A 22723-nucleotide genomic window follows, 5' to 3' on the forward strand; every position below is an offset into this window, starting at 1 on the left:
TGGATTTATTTACTAGTATCCATTTAATGTTGTGAGTTCAAGTACTGGAGAGGCAGAAATTTCTCCCAGTTAAATATTGAGAAGATTGAAGTCATTGTTTTTGGTCCCCGCTACAAGCTCTGTTCCCTTGTTGCTGTCTCCATCCCTCTCCCTGGCAAAGGCCTGAGCTTAATCCAGTCTGTTTGCAACCTTGGTGTCAGTTTGATCCCGAGATGAGCTTATGATCTCCTGTTCGTGACAATGTCAAGACTGCAAATTTCCACCTCTTGTAACATTATTGAACTGCTGAGATCCCCATCCATGCTTAGTTCCCTCTGGACTTGGCTATTTCGATGCACTCTGCTGGGCTCCCACATTCGACATTCCAAAAGCTTGAGGTCATCCAAAACTCTGCTGCCCATGCCTTAACTTGCAGCAAGTCCTATTTCCCTATCACTCCTATGCTCACAAGCCTACATTGGTTCCCTGTCAAGCAATGCCTTGCTTTTAAAATTCTTATCCTTATTTTCAAATCCCTCGTGGCCTGGACCCTCCTGATTTTCGCCAGCCCCACAAGTCTCTGGGATATCTGTGCTGCTCTAATTCTGAACTCGTGTGTCCCCAAGTTCGATTGCTCCTTAGGTTGCATCAGCCCCAGCAATACCCTCCCTATACCGCTCCGCCTCACTACCTTGTTTTTCTCCATTAATACATTCTTTAAAACTTACCTCTTTGATCAAGCATTTGGTTGTCTGGCCTAATCGCCATATGTGGTTCAGTATCATGCTTTGTTTTATGATGCCCGTATGAAGTGCCTTTAAAAGCACTTACACCTTCTTAAATTTCTAGATTATACAGATTGAGCTTGGGTCATTTATTTCCCTCCCAGTTTTGTTCTCTTTAAACTTGGTTCATTGGATCATTCTTTTATTCCCCTCCTTTGCATCCCTTAGATAGGTGCACATCTTATTTGTGATAGACGCAAATCTAGTCTGAAGCTTTTACATTGCTTTTTGAAGGCCTGAATTCTTCTTCTGATCGTGCGTTCTAACATTTTGTTTACTTTTTGCATCATCTCTTGACATTGACAGTGACATATTACATCCAGTCTCTTTCTGTTTTCCATAGTTGGTTCCCTTCCATTCATAGCATACTTTGAATCAATCCTTCTAAGGAGAACATTCTTACAATGCTTTTTTTTGTCACTTCTCTACCCGGTTACATTTTCTAACTTTTTCAACAAATCTTTTAACTGTGTATCCTTGCCTCCGTTGCTCTTATCTATGTCCTCTGGAGCCTACTTTCTATACTGCTGGACTTGAGGTTTTCTAATCTTGCAGCTTGAGTAACTATTCATTCAAGTGGGTGGCACAGTAGTTAGCACTGCTGCCTCACAGTGCCAGGGACCTGGGTTTGATTCCCGACTTGAGTCACTGTCTGTGTGGAGTTTGCACATTTTCCCCATGTCTGCGTGGGTTTCTTCCAGGTGCTCCAGTTTCCTCCCACAGTCCAAAGATATGCGGGTTTGGTGGATTGGCCACGTTAAATTGCCCCTTAGTGTCAGGGGGACTAACTGGGGTAAATGCATGGGGTTATGGGGATCGGGCCTGGGTGGAATTGTGGTTGGTGCAGACTTGATGGGCCAAATGGCCTCCTTCTGCACTTTAGGATTCTATGACGTGGAACAATCAGCCGCTGATTTAATGAATCTGAAAGTAAGAACGGAGGGGAACATTTTAACATCAGAGATTATGAATTTCTGTTATTTTGAGGATTGACTTGAAAAGTACTTAAAGTTGTAAGGCTAATTTTATTTAGAGTTTGCCCCCTTTAGAGAAGAAAATTATACCCCAACAGTAATTGCACTGTATCAAAGAAATATCTTTTCGAAGTATTCATTTTCTTTAAAGGTTCCCCAGCTCATAAACCAGTCCAAGTTACGCCAATGATGATTGCTACTATCAGGTGGTGGCTGTACCATGGCTGTCATCATAACTGACCCCAGATAAAGATGGGACAATACAGAACTAACTTTGCAAAGTGTATCACTGGGTTTCAGTTAGGCGCGTTTTGGGCAGTTGCGAGCTGGTAGTTAGAGTCCATCTTGTTGAAACTTGACAAAAATATAAAAATCCTTTACAAAATATTTAAGTGCCAGAAATTTCCAAATGTTGGAATCTGGAATGAACAGGACCTGATGATAGTTAAACAATCTGGATCTGGAGGTTCATGGGGCCTGATTTGATCTGCGCAACTTCAGACCTCCATTTTCTTTGCAACATTGAGTACTTGCGAAGTTTTCTGTTCTGGGAGGCAGGTTGATGCATGTTTGGAGACCCCTTCTTGGGTCTGGATGCTCTCCATAGACCCTACCTCTTTCACATTCCACTATACTAGCCTAGTTCTGTGTAGTTTCTTCTTGTTTCCATGGTTTTGCCAAAGACGGACTATTCGTACCTTTTCACCAGGGGGTACCATATGAACTATTAATAGAAAAAGAATGAGGTAGGGGATGGCATGTTTTTCACTTGGGTAATTGTGATCCATTTATGCTGCAGCTAAAGTTTGAGACCAAGAGTTTCCAAATCATTTCCAACAGCAAGGCCCCACAAATAGCATAAATATTGGCTCGGTCACCAGAGATAACTCCCCAGCTTTCAAAATTGTGCTATAAGACCTTGTACGTCCATCTGAAAGTATATGCAAGGTCTCAGTTTAATGTTCATCAGAATGATGGCATGTCGAGAGTGCAGCACTCCATCAGTACTGTGTGTCAGCTTAATCCCTGGGTTTTTGTGCTGAAGACCTGCACATCTTGGGACACTAAGGAGCAATTTAGCATGGCCAGTCCACCTAACCTATACATCTTTGGACTGAGAGAGGAAACCGGAGCACCCGGAGGACACCCACGCAGACACGGGGAAAACGTGCAAACACCACACAATCACCTGAGACTGGAATCAAATCCAGATCCGTGGCGCTGTGAGGCAGCAGTGCTAACCCCTGTGCCACCGGACCGCTCCAAGGATTAATCAAGGACAGTCAGCATGCATTTGTTAAGGGAAGGTTGTGTCTGACAAACATATTGAATTTTTTGGGAAAGTAACAAGGAGGATTGATGCAGGTACTGTAGTTGATGTGGTCAGCTTGGATTTTAGCAAAACTTTTATATTAATTATGCCACAACTTGAATACTCCTTGCAGTTCTGGTCATTTTACTACAGAAAGGATGCAATTGCAATAGAAGGTACAGAGGAGAGTTATGAGAAGTGAAAAATTGCAGCCATGAGGAAAGATTGGATAGGGTTGGGTTGTTTGCCTTGGAACAGAGGAGACAGTGCGGACATTTAATTGAGATGTACAAAATTATGAGGGGCCTGGATAGAGTGGATGAGAAGGGCTTTTTTGCCTTAACACAGTGGTATTGACTAGGGGACAAATTTAAAGTAATTGGTAGAAGGATTAGAAAGGAGATGAGGAAAAGAATCTTCACCCCGACAGTTGTAGGATTCTGGAACTCTCAACCTGAAAGAGTGGGAGAGGCAGGAAACCTAACCTCATTTGAAAGGTACCTAGATGTGCACCTGAACTGCTGTAACGTGCAGGGCTATGGACCAAATGCTGGAAAGTGGGGTTAGGCTGGGGTGGCTTGCTTTTTTTTCCGGCTGGCACAGACACAATGGGCCAAGTGGCCTCCTCTTGTGCCGTAAGGCCATAAAGTTCCTATGTTGGGGAACAAAAATGCTTTTAACCCACAGCCAGAAATTATGATTTTTTTTTTTTGAGGCCCCAAGTGGGGTAGTGCTGGAAAACCAACAGTACTGATCCCTGAAATAAAAACAAAAAGCGCCGGAAATGCACAGCAGGTCAAGAAGCATCTGTTGAGAGAAACTGAGTTTGTGTTTCAGGTTAGTGACCTTGCATCAGCACTGAGAGACATGTGTAAGAGTTTTTAAGCCAGTGGCAGGGGGGGAGAGTAGGGCTGTGATACGGTGGAGGGTAGGGGAGATCAAATAACAAAAGATTTCACGATACAATGTTGTTGTACTGATCCCCGTGATTCTAAAAACAAAATAGAAATCAAATTTGATCGCATCTGTCAGTCTTTTGGTGTTGGTTATTGCATCCTTTTATTCTAACCATGTCATGAACTTGAGATATATTTTGACACCAGCTTAGTGATCATGCAATAAAAAAGTTTCGAACAGATTTTTTTTAAACAAATGACAGACCCGACCATCGTACGACATTTCCTAGTGCATGTTCTTTACTGGATGGTGCCCTCTGAAATTTCACGCCAGATTCTAATGGACATCCACATAATTTGGAAAAAATGGAAACTTGCAGAAGTATGGGATTTTATTGGCATTTGAAACGTGTGCATTAGATTTTCAAAAATCCAAACAGGACTTTGAAGATCGAAGTTAAAAGTAAACCGTGTTTGATCCATATACTCTTTTTCTCTATTTTGCTTTTGAAGATTCTGGTTGCTGTTTCATCTCTCATTGCCAATGAACTGCCCCTCTCTTCTGCAGCGGCCCCTTTTTGAGCCATTTCTCAACCGATAATTGTCCAAAGATGTGCGGGTTAGGTTGATTGGCCATGCTAAATTGCCCCCTAGTATCAGGGGGGTGAGCGTGGTAAATATGAGAGGTTACGGGGAGAGAGCCTGGGTGGGACTGTGGTGGGTCAGTGGACCGAATGGCACTGTAGGGATTCTATGATTATCACAGTTTGCTGCTTATTCCAGGAAAGTGGGCATGTGGATAGCTATTACGTAAACCCAAAACCTGGCTTGGTTATGATGTTGCTTATAGTCAAAAGATCTATTGACATTAGCTTACAAACTGTCAAGTGTTCTAGAGAGTTAACAACATCTGTTAAGCTGTACCCCACAACGATTCGCTTACCCTGTAGAGAGCTGAAAGGAATGGGGATGTGGTGGCTGTTTGTGTAGGGGCGGGGTGGGGTGGGGCGCAGGGTGGGTGGTGAAGTGACTTGGAGAGGGGAAGTTGGTGATGCTTATTACTGTCCCACCATATGGAATGGTGGGCTGGCTGTGAACTGCAAATGGGAACTCACAGGAAGGGTGGTAAACTCAGAACGAGAGTTTGTGATGCCTATTCTTATCCTCCTGGCCACATTCAGAGCTGCATTGGCACCTGCCAGCGAGAAAGCTGGGTGACGTTGCCATCTTGGCCTTGTGTTTGTGGTTGCCCCATTTGACAAAGGAGATGGAAAAAATAATTTTAAAAGAAAATATCTCGTTTTGGAAGATTGCCCTTTGCGTTTTATAGTTCTTTTGGTTAAAAGCAGATTGCTGCGAATTCTTGAGACTAGGCATACCTTGTGTTGCGCACTGATACACTTATTTAAAGTGCAACTTGCATTGTGCTATAGGTTGGTTATGCAGACTGTCACTCTGAAGGTAGCTACTGCTGGCATGGAGGCTTCCTAAACCATTCTCACCAGTTAAAACTGAATTACATGCATCTTCAGTTAGTTACAAGATACCGGATAAAGCTACAAATAAATCTCTGAAAGTACCATGTAAAGTGACTTTCGTGGAGACATTTATACCAGACTGTAGCCAAAGGGCAACAGAATTGGTTCAAGTTTCAAAATCTTTGAAAATAGCACCCTGATTAGTCTGTAATTAATAGCGCTCTGAAACCAACACCTGCTTGTAATTTGCTGGGGGAACTGAAACAACTCGCTGCAATCTACAGAAATGATTTGCATTTTAACTGTTTGCTTTTAAAGTAGATCGAACAAGCTCTTTGAGGTACAAATTTTGTATTAATTTTCAAGATTGAGTCTGTTCAACTGTCTTTTACACACACAACCTGTGCGTGGGATGGTTCAATTTCAGAAATGTAGCTTATCCCGCTACTAAATGTTCTTTATCTGCGCATTTGGATTTTATCCAGCTCATTTTATGGGTCCTCTTTTAGTCTGGGCTCACCTCTCTCAACATCTTCCACCCACTCCATACAGGCATTTTAGTATTGTCTGCAAGTTGGATCAACTTGCTTTTGATTTAATTTGATTTATTATTATCACATGTATTTGGATACAGTGAAACGTATTGTTTTTTGCTATACAGACAAACCTATCATTTGTAGAGTACATAGGGGAAAAGGAAAGGAGAGTTACAGATAGGGTGAAGATCCCAGATAATAGGACCATTCAAAACACCTTCGCCCGAGGACCACTCTTGTCCTTATCCACAAGCACCTTTAAAACTTATGGAATTGTGATCCCTGTTCCCGAAATGCTTTCCTACTGAAACTTCGATCACCAGGGCAGCACGGTAGCACAGTGGTTAGCACTGCTGCTTCACAGCTCCAGGGACCTGGGTTCGATTCCCGGCTTGGGTCACTGTCTGTGTGGAGTTTGCACATTCTCCTCGTGCCTGTGTGGGTTTCCTCCGGGTGCTCCGGTTTCCTCCCACAGTCCAAAGATGTGCGGGTTAGGTTGATTGACCATGCTAAAAATTGCCCCTTAGTGTCCTGAGATGCGTAGGTTAGAGGGATTAGTGGATAAAATATGTAGGGATATGGGGGTAGGGCCTGGGTGGGATTGTGGTCAGTGCAGACTCGATGGGCCGAATGGCCTCTTTCTGTACTGTAGGGATTCTATGAAAAGTCTGATGGCAGCAAGGAAGAAGCTGTTCTTGCGTCTCTGAATCCAGATTATTAATTCAAACTGCAAAGGGTAGCGGATCCTAATATCCCTGGGAAAGTCCCATTCACATCTGTGTCAATGTTCGAGATTGGAATGGATAGGTGGATGATAGAAAAGGGGCTAATGGATTATCTCAACAAGTCAGGCAAATGTCATTACTTTATTCTTTCATGGGATATGAAAACCAGCATTTGATGCCCACTCTTAATTGCCCTTGAATTAAATGACTTGCTAAGCGATTGTAGAGTCAACCACGTTGCTGAGAATCTGGTTCATATTTGCCAGACCAGGTAAGAATGGTATATTTCTCTCTTTAAAGAACATTAGTGATATGCATGAGTTTTTTACAGCAAGCGATGACAGTTTCATGGTCGCCATTACTGAGATGAGCTTTATATTTATTTTCATTACTTGAATTCAAATTCCACCAGCTATCGTGGTAGGATGTGAACCCATGTTCCCAGAACGTTATCCTGGGCCTCTGGATTGCGCGTCCAGTAACATTACCGTGACGCCACTATCTCCCCCTATATTAATGGTGTAGGTCTGTTTCACCATTAGGTCCTCTCATTCAGCATCTGACGTAAATCGCCATTCCATGCACTCACTTGTTTATTGAGGAAAAGAGTGTCAGTCAGCAGAATAATTGTTTAATATGCTGTTTTCGTATTTAACTCCTCTGTGATCTCTGACTGGTATTTCCAGTTCAAAAATCCATTCAATTTTCTCTCCCTCGGAGATTCCTCCGACTCAGCAAGAAAATTGGTTAACTAATCAGATAAACCCAAAACTGCTGCTTAAATTAGACAGGGTTGACACCTCACTAAAGGAGATCAATGGCCAGATTAAAACCCTCTCACTTAAAATGGTAAATTGGTTTCTTCATCTTTGGGCGGCACGGTGGCACAGTGGTTAGCACTGCTGCCTCAGCGCCAGGGACCAGGGCTTAATTCCGGCCTCAGATGATTCTGTGTGGAGTTTGCACATTCTCCCCATGTCTGTGTGGGTTTTCCTCCAGGTGCTGCGGTTTTCTCCCACAGTTCAAAGGTGTGTGGGTTAGGTTGATTGGCCATGCTAAATTGACCATAGTGTCAGGGGGATTAGCAGGGTAAATGAAGGTTATGGGTAAAGGGCCTGGGTGGGATTGTGGTCAGTACAGACTTGATGGGCTGAATGGCCTCCTTCTGAACTGCAGGAATTCTTTGATTCTATCTTGTACCTCACTACAGCTGTTCGCTTGCCATCAATTTCCATCAGCTGTTTGAAGAAATTAAAGCTTGTTGAAAATCTCTTGGTGATAATAGATATGTTCGCGGTTAGGATGGTTTTTTTGGTCTTCAAGACAGACCTTTACATTCTGAAGAACGGTAGAGGTATCGAGGGAGCTCCTAGTGTTTTTTTTTGCTGCTGTGGTCAGTAGGATCTTTTCTATAATTCCTCATTCTGTGAAACAGTCCTTTCTTGGTCAACAAGACCAAGTCTGAAAGGATTACTCGCAGATATTTGCTTCACCTTTTGTGATCTGGTTTGAGCATTGTATGCATGCACGATGGACTGTTTATTCCCTGTATAATATGGAACCTTTGATCAGAAAGCCAGTTTGTATCCTTGCTTTCTGTTCTTCCAGGTGGCCTTTACTTCTAAATTGTTTGTTTTGGGCTTTTTACATATTTGGCATGCTGATTTTCTTCAGCTTTTGTTGAAATAAAAGTCCCTTTCTCACCTTAGCTGGTGTTGCCTGGTATTAGAGCAGTGATGGACAACCTAGGCAAGTGAGTGGGCTGCATGAGTGGTCCTCCTTCATCTCAGTGGGCCGCAAGACTGAAATCGCGCATGTTCACTAACTATAACCCTTAAATGCGATCAAATATTTCACGAGTTAGAGAAAATACTGAATCATTCATATATTAATAGAACTGTCATCAACTTCAAGTGGTTAAAAACAAAAGAAATATTTATGCTTGATTGGACGCAGAGGCAGAGCACGGCTCTCACAGTCAATGTTGTGCGCAATCAGTATGCACCTCACTTCGTGCCCTTGCTTTACATGTGTACCGCACCAGTTACACCAGTAGGGACAAAGCTCCGCAGATGGAAACCAGTGGAATGTGGCAACTCTGCACGTAGGCAACAGTCAACAAAACGTCTCGGGGACCGCACTCAGAGTCCTGATGGGCCACATGTGGCCCCCCAGGGTGCAGGTTGCCCACCAATGTATTAGAGATTTGGTTTTCAGGAGACTGTGTGCCTTGCATGCACTGGAATACTAAAGGGAAATCTAATAACTGAAATATTAAATTGAGTTAAACTGATGAAATTATCGAACCAGAGCAATTGCTCAGCTCATTTGTAATCTTTCAGTAAACACAGTGGCAGCTGGGATGCCTTAGGTCCACACTCTGTTTATGTAGCAGTGCATGGCACAATCTCAACCTTGCTTTTCAGCAGCACTGATTCACTCTATCTCAGAGTTTTCCTGTTTCCAGTTTCATTTCATCCTTTAACTCATCCAGTGCTTTAATAAAAGTCCTTTCAGCTCCGAAACACATGCGTACCAATGCCTCACCAGATCTCTTTCCCTTTCACTCCCCTCTGGCCCCACTCCTAATCTCATCCCTTGCCATGTATTCATGATGCCCTCTGACCTTCCTCTATCTGATGCTGAACAATTTGTCCTCAACCAAGCACTCAGTTCTATCCTCTTAATGAAAGTTGAGCTCCTCTTCCATTCCTTTGGGCTCCTTGCCTGCTCAACAGATCCTTTCACTCATCTCCAATGCTCTCCATCCACCTGACTCCCTCCCTCTGACCTCTTACCCTCTCTTGATCTCTTCATTGAGAACTGCTGCGTGACATTGGCCTTTCAGGTTCTCTGTTCTCTTCACTCACTCTAACCTGCGAACTTGCTGCACTCAGTTCTCTTGGGTCTAATTCTCACATTATTATCAAACCTACTGACAATGGCAGTAAGGGTGCAGTAGTTGTCTGGCAAGCTGACCTCTACCTTGCAAAGGCTGACTGCCAGCCCTCTGACATTTCCTATCATAATACTATCATTGTTTCCACAACAGCCACTGACCTCTTCCCTTCCAGTGAGCTTCCCACCCCATAGCTCCCCACCCCATGTTCTACCACCCTTTCGAGATCTGAAATGGGTTTGCCTTGGTAGATCTATTGTTTCAGCCAGTTCCTGACCTGTTATCCTGATTTCTTGCTTTTATTACTTTTTTTCTCCCCTTGTCCAGTCTCTTCTCGCCTGCTTCATGATTCTTCTGGTGCCCTCTGTCACTTTAAAAGTTTCTATTTTCCTGGCCCCTAACCACCTCCTCATCACCAGGGATGTCCAATCTCTCTGCACCTCCCTCAATTCCTTTTTCAGTACATTGATGGTTTTATCAGTATCCTGTCCTGCTCTCGGCAAGAATTGGAAAATGTCATCAACCTTGCTTCCAATTTCCATTCTTTCCTCAGTTTCACATAGTCCGCGTCCGACTCTTTCCTCCCCTTCCTTAACCTGTTTCTCTGTCCCCATAGTATCTGTTCTGACGATTCAAACTTTCACAGTCGTGTTTCGGTCACCCCCCCCCCCCCCGACTGTGGTTGACAAAGTCCTCAAATGTATCTGCCATATTTCCCACACTGCTGTTCTCACCTCTTCCCCTCCCTCCCAGAACCACGATTGGGCACCTTTGTCCTTACCTTTCACCACGCCAGTATCTATATTCAGTGGATCATCTTCTGCCATTTCAGGCACCTCCAGCATAATGCTGCCACAAATTACATCACCTCCCCTCCCCCTTTCAGTTTTCTGAAGACTCTGGTCCGCTCCTCAGTCACCCCATACATCCTGCCCTCTTCCTGCAGCACCTAACCATGTAAAACTAGGTGATGTACCCCCTTCCACTTTGCCCCGCCATCTAAGGCTCCAAAAACACCATCCAAGTGAAGTAGCAATTTACCTGCAATTCTTTCAGTTTAGCCTAGTCTCTTTTTCACTGCCAACAATGTGGTCGTCTCTATGTTGGGGGAGACCAAACCCCGATTCGATGGCAGCTTTGTGGAACACCCCCGTTTAGTCTGCAAGCTTGACCCTGTGCTTCCAATGACCTGTCATGTTAATTTTCCATCCTGCCCTCACTGACATCACTGCCCTCTGCCTGCTGCACTGATCCACTGAGGTTCAAGCATAAGCTTAAAGAACAGGACCTCCCCTTTCAATTGGGCACATTATTATCTTCCACACTCAACATTGAGTTGTACAATTTCAGACTGTAAACAATGTTACACTGCAATCCCCCCCCCCCCCCCCCCCCCCCCACACACACACACACACACTTTGATTCTTTTTCTTTGCACGGTTTGATTTTTCTCATTTTGCTTTCCGACAACAATGTTCCAAACACATCTTTTGTTTCTCATTCTGCCCCATCATCATTCCCTTTGGCCCTGTTACACTCACGCTTCTGTCATTCGATCTCTCCGGTCTTTCACTCTATCACAGACCAAGGACTTTGCCTTTGCCCCACCCATCCCTCCTTCAAAATTTATTACATCTCAAACTTTTCCCAGTTCAGATGGAAAGATCGTTGACCTGAAACATAACTCTGCTTCTTTCTCCACAGACACTCTTGTGACCTGCTGACTATTGCTGTCCTTTTCTGCATTTGTTGCATATCGATTACCTAACGTTTAGATTGGCCTAACACAAGAACTAGGGGGCATAGCCTCAAAATACGGGGGTGTCAATTTAGAACAGAGTTGAGGAGGAACTTCTTCTCCCAGAGGGTAGTGAATCTTTGGAATTCTCTGCCCAATGAAGCAGTCGAGGCTACCTCGTTAAATGTGTTTAAGTCACAGATAGATTTTTTAACCATTAAGGGAATTAAGGGCTATGGGGAGCAGGCGGGTAAGTGGAACTAAACCCACTATCAGATCAGCCATGATCTTATTGAATGGCGGAGCAGGCTTGAGGGGCTAGATGGCCTACTCCTGCCCCTATTTCTTATATTCTTAAATTGCACGTGCTCTTCAGTGGTCAACATTCAGCTCCTGCACTGCATAATTGCATCTGATCTGTCGTGGGGCAAATGAGGGCCTGCTAACATAGTTTGAAAAGTTGGTGGTGAGTTTAGCTTTTCTTGTGCTGATAATCGAGCATCACCCTATCACAAAATCATTATCAGCCCAATGCTGAAATATATTCTAATTCGGGTCAGCAGGTTACAGGAAAGAGAAAGAAGTCCATATTTTTCTCTTGTAATCAGTCTCAAAGACATTAGACTAAACGGTCTTCATTATGTGCACTATCTCTGCAAAACAATGATTGAAGAATTAACATTTAAGGCAGTATGTAATTTGAAAATGCTGGAAAATTCAGCACATAAGTTGCAATGTCACGCAAGCTTGCCTGATCCTTTAACCTTAGAGTAGGCATCTGCCTCGAAGAGAAGTTTGTATGCATCATATATTTTTAAAAATAAGATCTGAGATGCTTCAACATGATTTCCAAGTCACTTGCTGTTTGTTTTCATTATTTGAACTTGGTCGGAAGCCTGTAGGTGCTGAGGGTGCCTGTGATGAAACAAAGCCATTACTGAACTCATCCTTAGCGAATTACTGTCTCCATCTATCTGTAATCAGTATAGGCCTGTGCTAGAAGAATCTGTAGCAAGCATTAAGCTAACTTATCACTCTTTTATTTTGAGTAGAATCCTTTGTTAGAGACTTGAGGGGCAATAGGACAGAAAAGTCAAATTGAATGAAACGAAAGATAGAAAATATCCCACTCATTGTTTAGCAGCACAGTGAAGCATATAAAACTGTTCACAAGTATCAGGACTTTAGACAACAGCCTTCCTTCTCTTGTCAATTGTTCCTTCATTCACATTTTCTGTTTTGACGTTAATTAGCTCGACCGTGAATTAGAATTTCCTGTCTGCATGCATAATTTAATATCTGATCATTTGTATTAAGATAAGGGTGAAAGAGGAACCCATCATGTCCATAAAGAGTGTGAACTCAAGAATGAGGTTCCTAGGACAGGACTTTCCTGCCGTACTCACCCCGAAACCGGAAACAAACCGTCCAAGGTCAACAGGCCTTTCCATGGTTTGCCCATCGCCTGTTCCAATTCCTGTGGTGGGCGGAATGGGAAAATTCGCCCCCAAATGTCCGTATAGTTTTTACCTCTTACCAAATCCACTATTGGCAAAATAAAATCATCTTCTCACTTCCTCCATCCAGACACCTTGTATTCATTGTTGTCAGGTTGGATTATGGGTTAAAAAGAGGGAAAATTTCACTTGGCCAATGGCCATTTTAAATGTATCACCTTGCTCAGTTACTGGTCCTTTTCACCAGAATATTGGTGATTGGAGGGTTAAATTATGAGGACAGGTTGCATGTAGTTGGTTTTTACTCCTTTAAGTCTAGAAGATTGAGGGATGATCTGATTGAGGTGTTTAAAAGTTTTGATCTGATAGATGCAGGGAAATTATTTAAGATGTTTACTACAACAAAAGACCAAAAGCTCTATTTACTAAACACTATCCTTGTAGGCAACATATGTTTTAAACCACAAAACTGAATACCCCACTGTTTTTATTTTAGCACACAGCTGGTCTTTTAAGTGGACATTCAATTCTCCTGAAATCAGTCTGAAGTGATTTTTTGGCTCCCAGAGCTTTACTCTTGGTTCTTTTCCTTTCTCAACCTGATAATTTCTAACCCACCAGAACTGTCTTTCATAGTAGAGTGCTACCGGAGATCCTTCTTCCAGTGCATCCTCGGCAAATCTCTGAGCTCCATTTTAAGTCCTCCTGAATTTGATCTTTTCGACCTGAGCATGTATTTCCACCTGCATTCCACCACAGTGAACAGTAGAGAGTTTTGGCTTCCCACTGCTCCCTCTCTTCCCGGACCCCAGCATGGAGAGTTTTCCGGGATACCTTAGAAACTTTTCCCCCTCAAAACCCATTTCCATGGCAATGTGATGGGCCTTGTATCCAGGTAGAGATGCTGATTAGCTATCCTTGAAATCCCAACTCTCATCTTGAAAGTAAAGTTTAAAGCACAACTATTTGCAACCTGACACTTTCAACACTTTTTTGGAATGTTGGAGACTTTCATTCTTTCCCTTTAGCATGGCTGCTGCTAGCGTCTCCAAATGGAAATATCTTGCACTTTTTCCCAGTAAAACACTCTGGACCCCCTATTATACAAAAATCAAACCAACCAGGCTTGCTGGCAGGCAGACTTCACAGGTCACATTACCTAGACTCAGAGAGACAATCAAAGTATAACAATTGCATAAGCCTCATAATTGTAACAATAGTATTGAAATTAGTGCTACCCTTTTAGGAGGGAAATCAGGAAACACTTTTTCCTCACAAAGGGTAATGAAAACCTGCCCCTGTGTCCACAGCCATTTGGGGAAAGTGGAATTTGCAATACGACGATCAATAATTTTTTGTTGAATAAGGGCTTCAAGGGGCATGAAGGTAAAGTGAATAAAATTGAGGTACAGATTGGCCATGATCTAATCGCACAGCGGAGTGGGCTGAACTGCCTACTCCAGCTCCCACGTTCCTTTTTTGTAGTTCTGCAATTGAGCAGATGCTCTGAAGAACTGACTGAGCCCTGTCAGGGAGAAGTATATTTTTCATAGAACGTATAATTGCGAGCAATTGGAATTGTAATTCATTTTCCTGTGAACTTTGAATTCTTGGCCCTTGAAATGCTTTTTTTTTGCAAAATGTAACATGAGAGAGACCATGTTGCATCTAACTATCTGCTGAGGGATGCAAACACAGCCAGAGCTGTCTTGAACTCTTCTAAAAAAATATATATATATAATTTACCAATGCACTTTCCTCCTGAGAAATGTCTGGCCTATAATTGGTTCCCTCCATTTGGGTATACAAACAAGGTGAAGACCTCATTCCGTGGAATGTCCCAGGCAGGTCCATGCTATGCCATAGAGTCATAGAGGTTTACAGCATGGAAACAGGCCCTTCAGCCCAACTTGTCCGTGCTGCCCTTTTTTTTTAAACCCCTAAGCTAATCCCAATTGCCCGCATTTGGCCCATATCCCTCTATACCCATCGTACCCATGTAACTATCTAAATGCTTTTTAAAAGACAAAATTGTACCCGCCTCTTCTACTACCTCTGGCAGCTTGTTCCAGACACTCACCACCCTCTGTGTGGAAAAGATTGCCACACTGGACCCTTTTGCATCTCTCCCCTCTCACCTTAAACTTATGCCTTCTAGTTTTAGACTCCCCTACCTTTGGGAAAAGATATTGACTATCTAGCTGATCTATGCCCCTCATTATTTTATAGACCTCCATAAGATCACCTCTCAGCCTCCTACGCTCCAGAGAAAAAAATCCCAGTCTATCCAGCCTCTCCTTATAACTCAAACCATCAAGTCCCGATAGTATTCTAGTGAATCTCTTCTGCTCTCTCTCTAGTTTAATAATATCCTTTCTATAGTAGGGTGACCAGAACTGTACACAATATTCCAAGTGTGGCCATACCAATGTCTTGTACAACTTCAACAAGACGTCTCAACTCCTGTATTCAATGTTCTCACCAATGTCCATGGTGCTGTGTTTATAGTGTTCTCTTGCTGCATTGCTCGTGTATTTGTAAAGTATGTGACTATTTTATACCACTGAAATTGAAGTGTGCAAGTGTCAGAACATGGTATGAATTCCGAGCTGATTGAATTAAAATGCCATGCACAACGGCAACATACAGAAAAGGACCATCAAACCACAGCCTATTGGCAAGGTATTGGAGTAATTATTTTCATTATAAGGATTTCTCTGCGTGGAACAGAGATATTCCTTTCCAGTTCTGCGTTGTTTGTTCTGACCAATTTTTGACTTATTTGCCGTTGGCCAGTTTTGTTGTGTGGAAATGGTGACATTTATTATGGCTTAAATGAATCTTTTAATGTATTGGTTTAAATAGATGCTGATCCACCATTAATTTAACAAATTTGCCAAAGCACGATTCTTAACAAACACACAGACCGATGGGAGAGCCTGTTAGCAGATTTAAACGCTGGCTGAAAGAATTGGTGCCTTTAGCAGTTTCAAGGTCTAATCGCAACTAGAACATTAAATACAGTTCTACATTTAGAATCCCCTCTAGCAGCTACAGATATGGTACTTCGCATCCAAGTGCGAACTTCTACCATCTGTACATTACGCTGATGTAGTGGAAAGCCTTCACTAATCTTCAAAAAATGTTATTAATGAAATTATTATTTTTGGGATTTTCAGTTCATTAAAGCTTCTTTCTCATATAAATATGGTACATAGCTAACCTTGCGAACTTGTTCAATCTGAATGTTATATATTCGCTTTAAAAAATGGAAATCAGTATGGTGAATGCTCAGTTTCAAATCTGTCAGTGTGTATTTTATAGTCGCTTCATAGTACAAAACTAAAGTGCAGCTTGAAAAAGAAGAGAAGCTTTTCGTATTATACTCGCCAGGACAAAATTGTAAGAATATCATACGTCAAAAGGAACAACAATTTATACTACATGAGAAAAGGATATTGATTGGTGGTGCTGATTGGTTGGTTGGCTGGCAAGTGGACACTAGTTGAAGCGTTGCCATGGGGAATGCACCAGAGAACATTGTCCCCCAAGCATCTGTTTCATTGAAAAAGGTGCAACGCCTGATTAGATTCTTGTTGTTTGCATAAGACAGGACTTTGCGTATGAATATATGTAGCTTCTAGCACACATTAATTGAGCCACATTGCAAGCCAGACTGATAATTTTTAATTAGTTGTTAGTCAGATTCTTAACCCAGCACTCTGGTACTCAATGTCTCTGTGATGCTTCTTACAACCTACTTCTTTGATTGAGTATTTGGTCATTTTCTCTAATATGTCCTTGCATGCCTTATGTCAAATTTTGTTTGATAATGTAGGGCAGCACAGTGGCACAATGGTTAGCACTGCTGCCTCACTTTTTGCACTGTAGGGATCCTACAGTTCCAAGTTCTTTGAAGCATCTTGTGATGATTTACTACATTAAAGGTGTTATATGAATTCACATTTTAACTGTTGTTCATTTCATGGCTACACTCAATGCCAAAATACTGTTGGATTTGAACTTGACTTTTTAGTTGGAGTGATTTCTTTAACCACTGGGTTTGCAATTTTGTTCATGTGTATGAAAAATAAATTGCCTTTTTTAAATAATACATACAAATTAGGGAGCAGGAATAAGTCAATCCGCCACTCAAGCCTGCTCTGTTATTCACTGACATTATGGCTGATCTGATTGTGGTCTCAACTCCTCATTTCTGTCTACCGCCATTAGCGTTTGACTCCCTTGTTAGCCAAGAATCTATCTACCTCTGCCATAAAAATATTCAATATCCCTGCCTTCATTGCTCTCTGGGGAAGAGAGTTCCAAAGACAAATACTCTCTGAGAGGAAAAGAAAATTCTCTTCTCTATCCTAAATGGGAGACCCTTATTTCTAAACTGAGTTCTAGTCTCTCCCAGTAGGGGAAACATCCTTTTAGCCTCTTGTGTGTTTCAATAAGATTACCTCTCATTCTTCTGGTGGATACAGGCCAACCTTTCCTCATAAGATAACAGTCGTTTCCCCCCCCCCCTCCCAGGTATCAATCAAATGAACCTTCTCTGAATTGTTACGAACAAGCCTGTAAAAGAGGAACAGAAGTAAGCCATTTAGCCTCTTGGGCCACTATTCATGAAGATCTGTTTACGTTTCCAATTCCACATTCCCATTTACCTCTGATAACCTTAGATTCTTGTTAAGTAAGAGAATCAATCTCCTTCTACCTTGAAAATATTCAATGACCCTGCCACCACCGCCTTCTGAGGCCGAGGCTTCGAGAGTCACATAACCCTCAGAGAAAAAGAATTCTCCTCATCTCTGTCCTGAAAGGGCGACCCCTAATTTTAAACAGTGCCCCCTAGTTCTGGACTCACCCACAAGAGGAAATACCCTTTCCCCATCCACTTTGTCAAGACCGTTCAGGATCTTCTATACTTCAATCAAGTCACTAGTCGCACTTCCAAACTCCAGTGGAAATGAGTCCAGTCTGTCCAACCTATCCTCGTGTGACAACCTGTTCCTTCGTAGTATCAATCTTTTAAACCTCCTCTGAAATGCCTCCAATGCAATTGTTAAATAAGGAGATCAAAAGTGCACATTTATATCACATTTATTTCCTTCCTTTAAGTAAGGAGACCAAAACTCTGCGCAGTACTGTAGATGTAATCTCATAATCACCCTGTACAACTGAAGCAAAACATCCTTACTTTTAACTTCCATTCCCCTTGCAATAAACAACAGCATCCAGCATGGTGGCACAGTGGTTAGCACTGCTGCCTCAAAGCGCCAGGCACTCGGGTTCGATTCCCTGCTTGGGTCACTGTGTGTGTGTGTGTGTGTGTGTACAGAGTCTGCACATTCTCCCCGTGTCTGCATGGGTTACCTCCAGGTGCTCTGGTTTCCTCCCACAGTCCTGCGGGTTAGGTGAATTGGCCATGCAGATGTGCGTGTGCGGTGCTTGGATTTCCAGATGGCATTTGGAGCTCAAGGTGTAGTGGGTGAGGTTGATTGGCCATGGTAAATTGCCCCTTAGTGTCAGGGGGATTAGCAGAGTAAATATGTGGGGTTAAGGGGATAGACTTATATTAATTACAATTTATATTAATGAGCTGGATGAAGGGACTGACTATATGGCTGCTAAATTTGCTGATGACACAAAGATAATTAGGAAAGTAAGCTGAAAAGAGAACGTAAGGAGTACAGATAGGTTAATTGTGTGGGCAAACATTTATCAGAGGGTTATAATGTGGGAAAAACTACACTTGTCCACTTTGGCAGAAAGAATAGAAAAACAGCACATTATTTAGAGAGAGAGAGAGACTTACTTCCCTAATCGCTTGCTATACCTGCATGCTAACCTTTCCTGATCCATGTACTGGGACACCCCGGTCCCTCTGTATCTCAATGCTATGCAATCTCTCTCTCTCTCTCTCTCTCTAAATAATGTGCTGTTTTTCTATTCTTTCTGCCAAAGTGGACAAGTTTAGTTTTTCCCACATTATAACCCTCTGATAAATGTTTGCCCACACAATTAACCTATCTGTACTCCTTACGTTCTCTTTTCAGCTTACTTTCCTAATTATCTTTGTGTCATCAGCAAATTTAGCAGCCATATAGTCAGTCCTTCATCCAGCTCATTAATATAAATTGTAATTAGTTGAGGTTCCAGCACTGCTCCCTTTACCACTCCACCTGTCACATCCTGCCAACCCAAAAATGACCTATCGATGCCCCACTGTTCTTTCTGCTAGCCAATCAATCTTTTATCCATGCCAGTATGGCACCCATAGAATTATAGAATCCCTACAGTGCAGAAGGGAGCCATTTGGCCCATCAAGCCTGCACTGACAACAATCCCACCAGGCTCTATCCCCTTAACCCCACATATTTACTCTGCTAATCCCCCTGACACTAAGGGGCAATTTACCATGGCCAATCAACCTCACCCACTACACCTTGAGCTCCAAATGCCATCTGGAAATCCAAGCACCGCACACGCACATCTACATTCCCCTCCATCCACATTGCTTGCTCCTTCCTCAAAAGACTTCCAGTAAATTATGATTTCCCTTTCACAAAATCTTGCTGATTGCACCTGACTGCACAAGTGCCTCACTGTAACCTCCTTAACAATAGAGCGCTGTATCTTCCCCCGACAATATACGGTTTTCTCCAGCATCCACCCAATGTATGTATTTAGGTGCTGCCTGGACCTATGCTTATTTTCCTGCCTCCACCCTCACCAACAGACTCCTATTTGCTGCATTCGAGCAATATTGAGGAGGGAAAACAAGCATTCCAGATAGTAAATAAAATATGGAATTTGTAGCTCCGTATGGGACAAACAAAATGCTGAAATTGTGTGCAGCCTGGTTGGGCCTGACTGAGCAAACTGTAAAACGGTTGGAATAGGTACAGCTGAGTAACTTGCTAGGCTAGCACAGAGGAATTTAAGAGTCAACCACATTGCTGAGGATCTGAAGTCACCAGATAGGTTTTTGCGACAGTCGACAACAGGTCTGTGATGTCCATTGCTGGGACTAGCTTTTAATTCCCGATTTAATTAATTAATTGATTTTCCATTCCACCAATTGCTGTGCTGGGATTTGAGCCAGTGTCCACAGGGCATTAGTCTGGGCCTCTGGATCACCAGTGAAATGACACTGCAGCTATGTCACCACCTCCCCCTGGAACTCCATCTCTAACAGCACTGTGGGTGTACCTGCACCACATGGACTGCTGCGGTTCAGAAAGGCAGATCACTGCCACCTTCTCGAGGGCAATTAGGGATTGGGCAACAAATGTTATTAACGATGCCACCTCCATGAAAGAATATGTAAAACAGGTGGCAAAAATATGAAGCTTTGGGTGAGTCTGAAAAACATTGTGTTGTATTTCAATTGGGGAAAATTTGGCAGTCAGTATCTCTGCTGCGTCATTAATATTTGCTCAACCCCATAAGGTTGCAGCAGTTCCTCATGCATTATGGTGCAGTTTACTCATACTTTGTTTCCTTTGTTCACTATTGTTCTTTCTATAAAGTAAATGAGACTAACAATAAAGGGGATATTTAGGCAAGAGTGTAGTTGTTTTCACCACTTTCCTTTTCCTTTCAAGTCAGCTTGAGTTTTCTCCCAAGGAAATGTAAGTTGCTGAGGCCTGAGCATTTGTTGGAGTACACTCCTTCTAGTGGCTTAGATACAGAATAGATTGGCATAAAATTAGTCTTAAAACAATCAAGTGTGCCAAAAATATTACTTAACAACTGAGAAACAGGAATTTAGCGAAATGTTGGCGATACCCTACTAGTCACTGCTTTCTAACCTAAAAATGTCTCATTTGTTCCTGCCGATGAATTAATCCTCAGTCCGAGCTAATACATCACTTCTAATCTCATGAGCCCTAATTTTTTTGTAATAACCTCTTGTGCCACACTTTATCAATTGGAATCTAAATACACTGCATCCACTAGTTCTCCCTTATCTACCTAGCTAGTTACAACCTCAAAGTAGTGACAAATTTGTCAAATTTCCCTTTCATAATGTTACAAGTTTTAAGCACCTTGTTATCAAGTCCATAATAATAGATTCTAACATTTTTCTGTTTTCAGGATAATTAGTTTATAGTGTCCAGTTTTGCTTCCTCCTTTCTTGAATTATGGGGTTACGTTTTCTACCTTCCTACCAATGGAGTCTGTTCTGGTATTTGTCAAATTCTGGAAGGTTGAAACCAGTGCAAGCACTGGTTCCTGGACTCGGGTCAAGGAGTTTTGTCAACTTTTAACTCCATAAATTTCTTTATTTATACAAAGCAAAATTGCTCATTCGCACTAGACCAGTAATCCCCACTATTTCCAGAATGATTTTGTCACCTACTGTGAAGAAGGTGCAAAATATTTGTTTAATGTCTCTACCATTTCCTTGTATCCCATTGTAATTTCTCTAATGGGCTCCTGTTTACTTTTGCTAATCTTTTTATATTTACATTATGGTGTCTGCAATCTGTTTTTATGTTCCTTGCTAATATACTTTCATTCTCTCTTCCCTCTTTTTCATTAATTTCTTGGTGATCCTTTGAATTCTAAAATCCTTCCAATCCTCTGGCTTACTACTCCTTGTTAGTAACATTAAAGCCCCTGCAAAATTAATTCAATAATTCTAGCAATAACAGTGTCATCTTTTTAATGGACATGAACAAGCATTTTGTTAAGTTCCTGTTTCTCATTGTCAAGCGCTTAAAATTTTTGGATGCTGATCCTTTGAAACTTACTATTCTATGTCAATCTATCATGTATCTAATGTAAAGAAGGCAACTAATAAGAATCAATGGTTCGTGCAAGTGTTGTTCCTTGTGGGCTTCACTTTGATACTAAGCTGATTTTAACATTCATGTTTAATTCATTACATACTTTTTAACTTACTACTATGGTATGTTCAGCATTGGTCAAAAACACATTTTGAATAAATTTTATTGAACAGGCTCATCTCGCATGGTGTCATGTCCGTTGGAAGGAGGTGATACACAACAGTGACGTTCTCATTTTAAAAGGTGTAGGGTTTGTTGAATGAGTTTAATCAACAGACAGAGACAGTACCAGACGTTCAGTTCCGGCCTTGGGAACTTGCACATTTTCCCCGGGTTTCCTCCAGGTGCTCCAGTTTCCTCCCACAGTCCAAAGATGTGCGGGTTGACCATGCTCAATTGCCCCATAGTGTCAGGGATATGAGCAGATTAAATATGTGGGGTTGTGGGGATAAGGCCTGGGTGGGATTGTTGTCGGTGCAGGCTCTTAGGCTGAATGGCCTCTTTCTGCAATGTAGGGATTCCAGGATTCTAAGCACTAACAGTGTTGCAGAATCTGTCCAAGTATTCAGATTCTCAGAAGGAAATCATCACGTTTTATTTTCACAGGGGCAGTTTAAAATGAACAAAAACCTATTTATTAAAACTTCCAACTGCCCGGTTTCAAGGATTTTTCACTTTTGAAATAAATGTTTTTTGGATTTCGTTTTAGTCTGTCACTTAAGGCACCAGCCACCCTGTTTTGAAGTTAGACAGTCATTTCTCTGTGTGGCCTAGCTGTGTTTGCAAACCGTGCCAGCTGATGGTCCATGAAATGATATTCTGAAAATTGCGTTCCAATTTACTAACCAGCCCCTCCCCTCCAGGAGATGCCAGCTATCTTGCTGTGGTTTCTCCTACTTGTGACCATAGTTCAGGGGTTAACCTTGACAGTGAATACTGGAGGTCAACTAGCCTTTACCTTGCCCAGTGCTCTGACACACACGCGTTTCCATTTGGAGATCTCTACGGGCAGATCAGGAGTGCAGATGGTATCCCTTTCTCCTCCTCCCTTCAAATCCTCACCAGGCCAATTGTAACGCTCAAACATGAATCGGTTAACATGTTGCAGATTGGACATTGAACTCGAGACTTTCCTGCTGC

General features: G+C 42.3%; 1 protein-coding gene across 6 annotated transcripts in view; it reads left to right on the forward strand.

Moving 5' to 3' along the window:
• chd9 (chromodomain helicase DNA binding protein 9) overlaps window positions 1-22723 on the forward strand; it is a 270685-nt gene that overhangs the window by 131177 nt on the left and 116785 nt on the right. The window contains exon 1 of one of the 6 annotated variants that reach the window (XM_078210882.1): window positions 15403-15461. The exons of the other annotated variants lie outside the window; for them this stretch is intronic. Coding sequence (XP_078067008.1) covers window positions 15408-15461 — 54 coding nt within the window. The 5' untranslated portion in view covers window positions 15403-15407. Of the gene's footprint in view, window positions 1-15402; window positions 15462-22723 lie in introns of those variants that run through there. 6 annotated transcript variants of the gene reach the window in all.

The sequence above is a fragment of the Mustelus asterias genome, chromosome 4, assembly GCF_964213995.1.
Source record: "Mustelus asterias chromosome 4, sMusAst1.hap1.1, whole genome shotgun sequence".
NCBI classification, from domain to species: domain Eukaryota; kingdom Metazoa; phylum Chordata; class Chondrichthyes; order Carcharhiniformes; family Triakidae; genus Mustelus; species Mustelus asterias.